Source organism: Myotis davidii, unplaced genomic scaffold, assembly GCF_000327345.1.
Source record: "Myotis davidii unplaced genomic scaffold, ASM32734v1 scaffold765, whole genome shotgun sequence".
Lineage (NCBI taxonomy): Eukaryota > Metazoa > Chordata > Mammalia > Chiroptera > Vespertilionidae > Myotis > Myotis davidii.
This window is the reverse complement of record NW_006296056.1, coordinates 1475456-1487928: the sequence shown is the minus strand read 5'-3', so window position 1 is coordinate 1487928 and position 12473 is coordinate 1475456. Positions and strand designations below refer to the sequence as shown.

The 12473-nt window shown below is 46.5% G+C and overlaps 1 protein-coding gene across 1 annotated transcript in view; it reads right to left on the bottom strand.

Annotated features, from left to right (window-relative positions):
- Window positions 1-138: 138 nt before the first annotated feature.
- KIAA0196 (KIAA0196 ortholog) overlaps window positions 139-12473 on the bottom strand; it is a 47255-nt gene continuing 34920 nt past the window's right edge. The window contains 10 exon segments of the mRNA XM_006770961.2: window positions 139-527; window positions 1531-1618; window positions 2582-2735; window positions 3468-3564; window positions 5037-5166; window positions 6130-6233; window positions 9130-9209; window positions 9298-9400; window positions 9781-9943; window positions 11913-12037. Of these exon segments, the coding sequence (XP_006771024.1) occupies window positions 471-527; window positions 1531-1618; window positions 2582-2735; window positions 3468-3564; window positions 5037-5166; window positions 6130-6233; window positions 9130-9209; window positions 9298-9400; window positions 9781-9943; window positions 11913-12037 (1101 nt within the window). The 3' untranslated portion in view covers window positions 139-470.

Sequence of the window (12473 nt, the reverse complement as noted above, 5' to 3'; positions counted from 1 at the left end):
ATTGTGTGATCACTGCATTTGCTGCTAGTTTGACTATCACTAGGAGCCACCAGCCTGTCCTGGGTGTGTCCATAGGACCTTCCAGACAAGGTGTTTGCACAGTGAATACATAGTTTTCGACTAAACCGGAGCACTGGGTACTGGCAATACTATTTTACTGAAAATCTGAAGCTGCACAAATAGTTCTTTAGAACATAAAACTAAATGGATTTATACGTACATTCAGCATTTTTAAAGAGGCAGTACAAAAGTGTGTTCTACATGATATAATTTGCATATAATACCATGATTTAAACAATAGTCTATTATCTATTCCATGAGATACATCTTACTCAGAATGTCTGATGTTTCCCACGATAAAGGGAAAACATGCAGTTTATATGAGCAGTTGAGTTTCATCCTCTTAATTCATTTTAGTGATGGTGGGAAGATTTAGGGATACTCCTTTCATCAAAGTAGAAGAAATCAAGTTACAGTACTGTTCTGAACTCATCAAAAATGAAATTAGGCACGTGTGCTTCAGCAACCTGAAATAATAAAACGAGTTAAATTATTCATAGTGTTATTCAGAACATGTGCAACATTTCCCAAATGAAAACTGAAGAAATGAGGATATCCTTCTAGCAGGGGGAATCCCAGGGAGCACTGGCCTCAAGGGGTGAGCCACGCCTTGAGACCACGCTTCTGTTCCTGGTGTTCTCCATCCTGGTGCCTATTTTCCTGGCACTGCTGACATCTCAGGGGATGCTGCCCAGCTCCCCCTGCCTGCAAACCTGAACTCTTAAAGGCACTGTGATCTGCTCGGAAGTACTAAGAGGTAATATCTCCAGGAAGATCAGGAAGTCTGGCCAGTGACCAAGCCAGAGGGGGATGAGAAGGCCCACATAGGCATCCTGAGCTGTTCTGAGAGGTGGGATGGAGTGGGGTGTGGAGCTAGGCAATCTCCAGGTGCTAGAAATTGGTGTTTTTTTAAAAGCAGTGCTTAATTTTTTTTATTTTAAAGGTATCACCTGCTATTTAGAGGAAATTTAACAAATGCAGGAGTGTAAGAATTTGATCTCAATCCCTTAGAACTAAACTGATAATTATTTTGTATTGAATTCTTCCAGATTACATATACATACACACACATAGGAAAACAATTCTTAAAAGGTAAAAAGAGGTGTGTCATTTTTGGAACAGTGGTCATATGTAACTTTAGCTGTAACATGAACTTAACCCGGTTACTTGGAGAGAACACACCACACCTGGTTGTTTCTCTACCCTGGCACTGAAGGAATTCTCTCCTGGACTGCACATCTCACCTCCTCAACTGGGGAAGCTGCTGCCAGGGGTATGACAGACATTCTGTCTCCTTGCGAAGCTCTTAGCATGGTGGAGAAGGAAGGACGTCTCAGAGCCGTGTGCAGAGCAGTGGTGAGGGGACAGGCATCCCCTGAGAATGAGCTACTGGACTTCACTTCTGAGTCGGGGCCACACAATCGCACCTTTTTACAAAAGGCATCATGCTGTTCTGTATTTATCACTTACCCTCCTGGGTAGTTTTGTGTAGCGAACATAATCCTCCAGGAACAGAAGGGCACCCACAACATCTGCAGGCATTTCAGGGACCTTCTGGCTGTAAGAGAACACTCTGGATCGATGAACTGCGTTGCACATGGGAGACCCCCAGTCAGGATATGAAATCGTGTCTAATAAAAGGGTCGGAGAAGGCCCAGTGAGTGATGTTTCCGAGATGGGAGGGCATTTTCCGCTTATTGTGTGCAATCGGGAACCTTTCAATGATGAGAACGACTCTACCAGTGTCTGGTGTTGCCTTGAGGGGTAATGAGTGCCTCATGGAAGGGCGTGTCCCAGGGGAGACGGGATGACTACCTGCCCGGGACACTGAGAGCTGACCATGCCTGTGGAAGGAGGCAGAAAAAATGGCCTCTGAAATGACGTCCGATCAGCAGAGGGCTGGGAAGACCATCCTCGCTGTCTTTAAGTCACACCGACATGTGTGGCCAGGTGGTAATCTCCCAGGTTTTGGATGTGTGACCTGACAGGATTTCAGTTAGCCGGGCTGAGCCATTAGGGTACCAGAGAAGGAGGCTCAGGACCCAGCATCTCACGCAAATAACTTTTTGGGGAGGGGGAAGAATGAAAGGTTTAGAAGCTTTGTGTTCAGTAGGAACTGGGGTGTGCTTTCGGTCTCATTACACACCGGGGCTCGGGGCTCGAGCTGTGTCCAGCATCTGACAGACATGCTCCCTACCTCCCACCGAGGGTGTGGAGCTGTCCCTGGCTGTAGCCCAGCCAGGCTCGAAGGCTCCTGAGGTCTGAGAGAGGCATCCCAGCACTAATCATGGTAGTGACTCATTCATGCAACATCCCTGTGAATGTACCTGGAGCACCCTGGGCAGGGCAACTAAGGAGGGGCCCACCTTAATTTCCTTGAAACAAGGAGATGTGCCCTGACTTGCTTTACTGAGCAGGCTGAGCAGCCCATCCCCATCTGCCCGGCGAGGTACTGAGAGGAACCTGGTGAACCAGGGCATGCCCCTCCCGTACGGGTCCCATGCACTCCTGGCCTACGTACCTGGTACACTGCTCCACTGTGGAGCGGATGAACTGGCCGATCAGTGCCAGGAACTGCTCTGTGTACCGTGAATGAAACTGCTTCAGCAGGGTGAGCAGTCCCAGGACGAGCGGGGGCCAGTCCACGGGGTCGGCAGGTTTCCGGCAGACCATTCCTGCAAGGAACCGCAGACCACCAGTTACACCACCAGGTCAAAGGCTGGCCTCTGACGACGTCCTGTCAGTAGGGACGCTCCTGTTTGGGCCACATCCTCACTGGCACGGGACTATTTGGAAAAAATAATAACCCCGGGCATTTTGAGTTAGACCCGGGATTGGTGGGGGCTGCTTGTGGTCTGAAGGATTCAACATGATACAACAATTACTCAGTTTTACAACTACCATCACTCTGTCTTTTGGATTATATAATTACAGCATGCGATTGTAGAAAAATTTAAAGACATAAAAAATATAAATGAGCCTGGCTGGTGTGGCTCAGTGGTTGACCATCGACCTATAAACCAGGAGGTCACAGTTCAACTCCCAGTCAGGGAACATGCCTGGGATGTAAGCTTGATCCCCAGTAGGGGGCGGGCAGGAGGCAGAACCGTAACCAGCTGCCTAAACTTTACAGAAAGGAAAGAAGCCAAGGCCCCACACCTTTTACAAGTTGAATAATTAACCACTGGAAATAAAGGTGAACTATGGCAGGCTGACAGGAAATTCACTGTCCCCATTTCATGGAGGGGCATTAAGTTTCAGAGGCCCAAAGATATAGATTTTATAAACATAGATCTAATTAAGAAAATATCTCATATGTGACATAGCATTCTATACAAAGAGCTGTTTTGTTAGTTATTGATCTATTGATATTGCTACTTATTGCAAATAACAGATTCATCTCATACCTAGGTTTTTGTTGTACTGAAGTTTTGGCAATTGAGCGATCAGAAATAGAAAGTTGACAACGGGGAAGTAGGGTAGGCGCTTGGTTGTTATGTATATCTGGAAAGAGAAAGGTACAAAAAATGGATGTTTTTTCACATTGCACAACACTGCAGAACACATTTATAAATGGAAGGGTTCCTTTTTATTTCAATTTCCTTTTCAGACCATCTAAAACCAGGATGTTCCACTAATTTGCTGCCTTCAGAGTTTATTTAACATCACTGGATGTTAAATACCCGAAAACATAAATACCTATGTAACAATTAGCCTTCTGGGAAAGGAACAATTTTGCTTAGAGATTAACAGCTACTCCTCCCTCCTCACAAACCTCTGAATGTCATTAACAAAGGGAGGGAGGAAAAGAGTGATGAGCAAGAGTGGGATAGAAAGGAAAGCAAGTACAATAGTCAAGGCAAAGCTGGAGGGATGAAGGGAGGACAGAGGGAGGGTGGGGAGGAGGCAGAGGAAGGAAAGCTCCACAGGGCTGCGCGTGGCAGGCCACAGGCAGAAAGCAAGCAGATGTCTCCTGTCATTTGCTGAGCCCTGGGCAGTGTCACAGAGCAGCCTCCCTCCCAGTCCACCTGGCAGGAGGTAGATACTTAGCCCTCTCCCTCCCCCCCAGCAGCCTGAGTACAGGGTCGCGCTCTGGCTGGGGAGCAGGGCTCTGCTTAGACTGCCTGGCTCCACACTAACTAGTGAGGCGCCCGGGGACGTGATCCACCTCTGAGCCTCGGGCTCCTCGCCCAACAACGGCATATTTCATGGGGTTGCTGTGAGACCAAGATCGACTGGGACAAGATCCACTGGGACGAGGAACATGATCCGCCTCTGAGCCTCGGGCTCCTCGCCCAACAATGGCGCGTTTCAGGGCTTGGCTGTTGTAAGTACTCAAAAAATGTGAGCTGCTATCTGGGTTCATGATCTTTTAACCAAAAAACCCAGGGGATCATACAGATTTCAAAATTTCACACGTTATAGATTTTACCAAGGTAATATAGGGCTAGATAACACACTATAATCAAAGTCATCAGAACATGAACATTCACAGGAACAGGTGTTGCCACCAAAGGAGATCTGATACCAACTTGTGAGAAAACGTCCAGTTCTCAGAGGACTTCGGAGGTCGGGACTGCAGGGGCGTTAGGAGGCCCAGGTTACAGCTGTGATTACTAATAGACACGAAGGGAAACATCGCTGGGCAGGAAGGATCAATGCCACCATTTGGTTGCAATTCAGGTACTAAACCCTGGACAAGCCTAAAAGGAGTCTCTTATAGGCACAGCCCATTTTGCTTGTTAAGGAGCTCTGGCAAACACTGTATCGTCTGACCCTCAGCCAGAGTCAGGCAGGAAAGGTGTAAGCACACCCTCCTGCTACCTGTGGGAAAAAGCAGCTCAGAGGGGCGGGGACTTGAGTGAAAGAAGGGAGGTGCTGGGATCTGAACCCAGGTCTCCCAGGACTTTAGCCCAGTGACCTGCTACCTGGACCACGAATCTCCCACCACACCATTATACATTTTAATCATCAACCTTATTTAGTGGGTTGTGAATGCCAGCTGCCTCCAAGTAGGCTGTGATTTCATACAAGAGTGTGTTATCTTCTTTGGGGTAAGGCAGGGAGGGGTCCTGGTAGTGGGCTTCGATGTCTGCTAGGAGAGCCCTGCGTGGAAGAAACACAAAGCAGTGATACATGTTAGAAACTCATGGAATTTTACAACAGTTAGTACAGACTATGATGTAATCTTTCAGGGCCTCAGTGTCCTCTTCTGGAAAATGAGGGCTTGATCCTTCTCATTCTCCAGTGCCAGGGCTCCGATTGGGTATACATGAAAAATTCAACCTCAAATTGCTTTATCTTCTGGAATTCACCCAGATCAAATGCTTTCACCACTCAAGCTTTGTGAACTGACTGAACTGTCTGACCAAGAAGCATGATTTCCTTGTCTTAAGTAGGAAGCTTGGAATGAGAACAGGTTGCTTGGGAGGAGGAGGACTGTACCCAGGATGTGTGCCCAGAGCCACGCCTCGCAAAGAAAACACTTCTAATTGCCCACAGGATGCTCAGTGGCTCAGTCCTGTGGACGGCCAAGTGGGGGTTTTGGTAACAGTTGACCCTCGAACAACATGCGCAATCGGAAACCCATGTATAACTTTTGGCTCCTCAAAACCTAAACACTAATAGCTTACTGTTGACCAGAAGCCTTACTGATTACATACACACTGATTAACACATTTTGTAAGTTGTATGTATTATATGCTGTATTCTTAAAGTAAGCTAGAGAAAAGTGTTAAAGTCATAAGAGAAAAAACACTTACAGTATTTATTGGAAAAAAATCTACATTATAAGTGGACCCAAACAGTTCAAACCCGTGGTGTTCAGAGGCCAACTGTAATTGCTTTCTCAATCTGTGCAAGTACCTAGAACGGTGTCTGGTATGTGTTAAGTGATCAATATTTGTTGGTTGAAGAAATGAATCCATCAAGAAACAGACACACACACACACACACCAAGGGACAATACGGGAAGCAGCCTATTCATCCAGAGAGCCTTCTTACCCAAAAAGAACTTAACGTTTTGAGCAGGTGCGGAAGAATCGGGCTCTTTCAAATGCTGGCACTTACTTATTGAGATTCTCCAGGGCGGCTGCCAGATGTTTGGAGTCGAATCGACAAGAGTAATTTAATTCGTTGGCAATCTGTTGTCTCAGAATCTGCATCTGCCCCACCTGTGAACAAGCGAGAGAGAGAACAGGTGGGGCAGGTGGGCATCTCAGCGACGGGAAGGAGGGTCACAGGTTCTACAGGAAAATGGGGGGACCGCCTGGACTGGCTGCCGGCTGAGAGCAAGTTGCCCCGATGGCGCACAGGAGCCCTGCCAGGAAACCGGACGGACTCCAGGGTGCCGACCTCGCACAGCCCCGGGTCTAGTATTCTGCCAAGGGGCCAGGGATGCTCAGCGTCCGTGTGTTAAAGATGTCTGCTTTGGAGCTCTGTTTGCTTGGTGGGAATAAGTTCTCAAAGTGCAGTAGCTGCTGGGAGCAGCCCCACCTCATTCATTTGTCCTCATCGAAACAAGTGCTCAGGAAGCCATTCCCTCCAATACTCTAACATTTGGTGAATATGTGTCCCACATCCCTCAGGATAAACATCATGTAATAATCTGGGTTCAAAAATAATAATCCACATAACATCTACCAAGAAAGTCCCCTAACGATGCTGCACCCAAGTCTAGGGGTCCTTAACCTTGTTTTTGTACCTTGAACCCCTGCTGGAATCTGGTGAGGCACACAGACACTGTCTCAGAATAATTCTTTCATGTGCACAAAATAAAGCAGATAGGATCCTGGGAGCCAACTGTAACCAAAGGTAATTACCAGACTATTAAAAACAGATTGGTGAAACAGTTATGTCAACACAGTGCATCAACCACTGCAATTCCCAAGGAACAATGAGGTGATAGAAACTATTTAGGGCTCTGGCTTGAGATAGATTTCAGCCTGCTCCCATAAACTTGTTGGCATCATAAAGACAGCAGCATAACTTTCTGTGCCAGTACATTTCTTATGTTCCATTCTAGGAGAGGTATCCCTAAATGGTTAGTGACGGGGAGCGGAGGGGCAGGAGGGGAGGCTGTTTTATAAAACAGCAACAACGAAGGGGAAATGAACACATTTACTCTGAGTTGTTGGGAGCAGAGAAACATTAAGAAAAAGAGAGTGGCCTTCTCTACAAACAAAAAGACAAGTTATCATTTAGATAAATGGAGCTTGTAACAGTTACAGTATTAAATGATCTCAAATGTATTACTTTCGACCATTATTCTTACCAGACTATCATTCTACTTGGGTGAGGAAAATAAAAGCCTATGTAAAAAATGCTATTTATAAGCGAGAAACCGTTTGTTACAGAAAAATATTACTTTAAAGTCAGACTAGGGCAAGCCAAGAAAACAGTGAGTTCTCTCAAGCCACTCAAAACTGTGCCTCCAACCTTGTATCTGGCCCATCTAATTCCTTGCTTAATTCCAGATATTCAATGTCAAGAGTTCCCTTGAAAGTACCAATCTAGAAATGGAGACAAATAAAGTCAGTTTAACCTAACTTGTTCTCATTTAGAGCACACTGAGTATCGGTGACCAACACTTTCTCTTTTTGGCGCTTACGTACTCCAAGCCTTCCATACAACCCTGGAGCGCATTCTACCCATTTAATTGCCTGTTTAGAGATATTTGGATCATCTCTTTTGCCATGATTTCTCTAGAAACACAGCATTAAAATGAAGTAAGATTAAAGGTTCGGTTTCTTGGCCCCCCAAGCCACGTTTTAGGTGCTCAACATCAACACGTGGCTAGTGGCTACGGTCACTATTGAACAGTAGATTATTTCCAAGGTGACAAACTTGCCCCTGGGGCTTTAGGCAAAGGTCACTAAGGCCCAATACTTGGCTACTGCAGAGTCACCAGCTATGACAAGGAACCGTGGTCCGTAACAGACAGTGGCCTTCGGACTGCCTGGCCACCAGGTAGAATACACCCAAGCCTTCCCCGAGAGTCCGTCGCCTCCCTCGGCTCCCACAGACCGACCTCAGGCCACTCCTCACTCTGCCCAGGTTCTCCCACGATTAGAAACTCGGCCTGGGAAGCTCTCAGTATTTGAAAGTCACTTGGTGGCGGAACGTCAGGTTTCATAACAAGAGGCCAAAGGCTCCTAGTGTTGCCTATTCTGTTTGTTTCTAAATTAAACACACACCCATAAACAACTCATTGAAATGATGGGAAATACATTGTGAGTTTGACCAAGACAACAATGAGTATTGACTCAACGAGCAACTTCTGTCACTGGGAACAAGAGAATGGAAATTCCTATGGCATTCTAGACTTTTCCTTTATGGGACACTTTTAACCATGAATCAGTTTTCCAGCAGGAAATCTAGCAGACAGACTGTCAATAGGTATTCTGAGGAGACAGGTAGCGTTTCCTTTAACTTTGTGTCACCCAACAACTGACGATGCTTTGCACATAACGAGTGCCAGGAAAGGGCTGTCGAATGTCTGGGTCATCAAGCGGCAAGAGAAGGAGACTGGGAAGATTCAGAGCGTCCGTCACAGTGCCAGGCAGGAGAGCAGAGAGTGGGTTCCACAAGCTGATTTCCATCCAGCAAATTAATCTCCTCATTTCACTTTCCCGTTCATTTCCAGGGACACAGTGTCCTATTTGCAGTGTAAGGACGATTTATGCCCCAGAGAACCTGGCTTTCAACATCCATGCAGACAGAGGGGAAGGAGATAAACGACCTCCTGTAACTGGACAGAGCAGTCACGGAATGGACGTTTTTGTGAGATGGACGATTAATTTCCCGTTTCTTGTGTGAAAGCACTTCTTGCCAAAAGGCATTTCAGAAAGAAACAGATTCTTTGAGCAAAAAGAAAACCACAGGCCAATGAAAAGCACAGTCAAGAACGGCCCCAAGAGAAGAAGAGACAAATATATTACAGAAATAATGACAAACTGAAGTGTTTCTGTTTTAATGACAAAAGAAGAGTGGCTTTCTTTGAGCAACAAAATTATAAGAAATTAATAATTAAAAAAACACAGCATTATCACCCTTTCTTCCACAACATACCTTCATTATTGACTCGAGATAAGCTGTCCAAATCTTCTGTGTTTTGGCAATGGCGGAAAAATAAATTTTATTCGAATTGGCTGAAAGGTTAAAATATAATTTTCTATTTAGTGGATTTGGAAAGGTTACAGTGTTATCTGCACCTCAGGCTAGTTTCAGAACACTTACCTACAATGCTTTTGAGGGGGCTGACAGCATTCATGAGGGTTTTTAAAGTATCCTGCACAGTTTTGTCTCTCATGATAATTTTCTGAAACATACTGAGGAAATTCTAGAACAAGAAAAAGGCAAAATCAAAGAACCAAATATATTGAATAAGATGAGCAAGTACTCCAGTTACCTAATCGTTCAGTAGCACACAGACTGGCCCATGTCACACCACGCTGTAACGAAGGTCCCGGGAAGCAGCCGCCGCCGGTTCCCATCACAAACACCCACTTTTTGGAGGAGCTAGTTGCTGGCTTCAATGAGAAAAAGTCTTATCTTCCCAAGATGAAATGCACAAAAACCATCTGTCCACAAAAATACTATGCTGGCTGCGAGACTGTAGTTGCTTCTCGTCCTTACCTACCTACGGGAGTCTCACACACATCAGTACGCGAAAGGATGAAAGGAAAGTGGAGTGGCCCACTCCCGTCTCGCCGAGCTCACCTGGAGCTCCTTCACGATCATAAAGCACAGCAGCCTGTCCAGCCCGTTCAGCCCGAAGGTCCCCAGCGTGGTCTGGATTTCCGAGAAGAGGCGGCTGCTGGTCACTTCTTGGTGCGTTTTCATGTCATACCATGTGTTCAGCTGGTCGATGTGACATGTCATCCTGCAACACAACACACACCCAAAGCCCAGAAGCAGCTGAGTCATCCTTAAGAGATGGAGGACTCCGCGGCTTTGGGGCATCAGACCTGGAAAACAGCAGGGATATGGCTCGTGCTGAACCTCTCCAGGCAGCCAGCGTATGTACCATCACAGCGATGCCTGAGGGACCAGGGCGGTGCACTGCGCTGCACCCCCTTTTCCTGCCCTACACTATGTCGCTGGTTGGGCTGTTGCTTGGAGTCAAGCCAAGAGGACAAGGTTAGACTTGGGTGCCAGGCTGGAGGACTTTAGGGCCCGGTGTCTCTCCACAAGGCCTTTCTTTAAATTTCCAGAAACTGGGGACAAGTCATGCATTATCTGCACTCTGGTAAGAAAGAAACTTTGAATCCTATGTAACATTTGAGAGCACAATGACAAGCCATTTCCTCTTTTCTCCCAGCTCTGGTAGCAACAATGACATCGTTTAGACTCAGGAGCGTGACCATGACGGTAAGCAGCCTTTTGCTGAGCACTTCTCCCCGGCCAGGTGCTGGGCAGAGCTCCTCCCGTGTGCTCTCTTTTTCTTCCTCACGAGAGGAAGTGGCCCTTTCTCTACAGGTGAGATAACTGAGGCTCAGAGAGGCCTGATTCCAACACCACACTCTCAACCACCACTTTAATGGTTCCAAACGTGGGGCCGGGACCTTGAATCACTAGTAGACTATGTTCAAAGCAGACGGCCAAACCCACTCCTGGGGAGTCTGACTTGGCAGGTCTGGCCTGGATTCCCAGCCCCTGCAATTTCACACTCCACACATGACGTGCCCAATTCTAAGAACCAGAATGCGACTTTACCGAAATGGAACTTGGGAGGTGGTGAGAGCCATGAGGGCTGGGAGATGTAACTCTGGAAGTAAATGAGAAGAGCGAGAGATTTCTAGAACTGCACACGGAAACCTTTCAGGCTTCGAGGTGTGCCCTCCATCACCCAGTGCTGGCACTTTGTGTCACTCACGAGGCTCCCAGCACTGACGATCAAGTCAACACTTGACCTGAAAGCGCCTATTGTGCTTAAACCCTCTGTAACTATTAGTGTGGCATCTGGGGGTAGTTTTCTAGAAAGGATTCAGTGATGAACCTGTGGGCACCAAGAAAGGAGGAGCTATAAAAGGTTTGGATCAATTACTCTTAGACAACTCTCATTTCCGATGGGATTTTTGGATTAAGTTTACATATTGACAAGGGCAGTTTTGATTATCTAAGTTTTTGTGACTTTATAAACTGTGACTCACTGCATGCAAACCTATGTGCCTATGTGGTCTGCCCTTGATCGCCACAGGCCTTAAGAGCTGGTTCCTGGTGTGTATTCTGGGTCCACATTTACTAACTCTGTGAGATTTTGGGCAAGTGACTTATCTTTTCTGTGCCTCAGTCACTTCCTATTTAAAATGGAAAGAGTAACAGTGCCTACCTCATAAGACTCTTGTAATGAGTAAGTGAAAGAACACAGATCATGTTCTGGGAAGAGAGCACAGGTAAGTGCTCAGGAAAAGGTTAGTTCTTGCTATCAAAGGTGCTTTGGTGTGGGCTAAGAAACAAGAGGGTCATCTTAAAAGGCCAGGATATGAACTGACAAGTGCAAGATCCTGTGGCTGGAATGTGTGTGTGTATGTGTGTGTGTGTGCGTGTGCTCGTTCGCACACACACGCTACCAGATACAGAGAAGCAATTTGTAATTTAAAAAATAATTTGATATATTGGGATGTCCACTGGTCCAAGCAAGTAGAATGTTAAATGGGGAGCAAGAGGAGCATAGGTGGCCAAACAAACCTTAGGGTCGTTTTGATCTCTATCTCTTTGGATTGAGGAAAATACGTAGTCTCAAAAAAGTGAATTTCAATAAGCAAAACTGTGACCTCAGTATATGCAACACATGTGTAGACTTCGATCGTCCCTGGTGTTCAAGGCCAGTGGAGTTCAGATGCACCTACTTTGGATCTGTGATCCGCAAGATTTCTCTGCAGAGCCGACCGATAAATGTCACAGACTCATCCACAGGGGTAAACTTTGGTATTGGAATATGAGTGGACTGGTACATACTTTGCCAGTCTTGAATCTAGAAGAAAAAAACAAATATTTGGTACATCTTTGACCAGGTAACTTAGTTATGCTTTTTCTACATCTAATCTAATAAAAGAGAAACATGCAAATTGACCATACCTTCACTACACCCCAAGCCACGCCCACCAACCAATCAGAGTGACTATATGCAAATTAACCCAACCAACATGGCGGCCAGCAGCCACAGAGCTGGAGCAAGCAGGAGACTTGGTTTCCCTGGCGATGGAGGAAGCCAAGCTTCTCGGCTGCTCTGGCCGGCTGTGGCTAAAGGCAACAAAATTTCAATTATAGAAGATAAATAAATCCCAGATACCTGCTTCCAGCCAGCCTCCACTGGGAGCGTGGGTGGCTGGGGGCCACCCTGCCTGCAAACAGCCATCGGCCCCTCACCCAGGCTGGCCACACCCTCATGGGGTGAGGGTCCCTGCTGG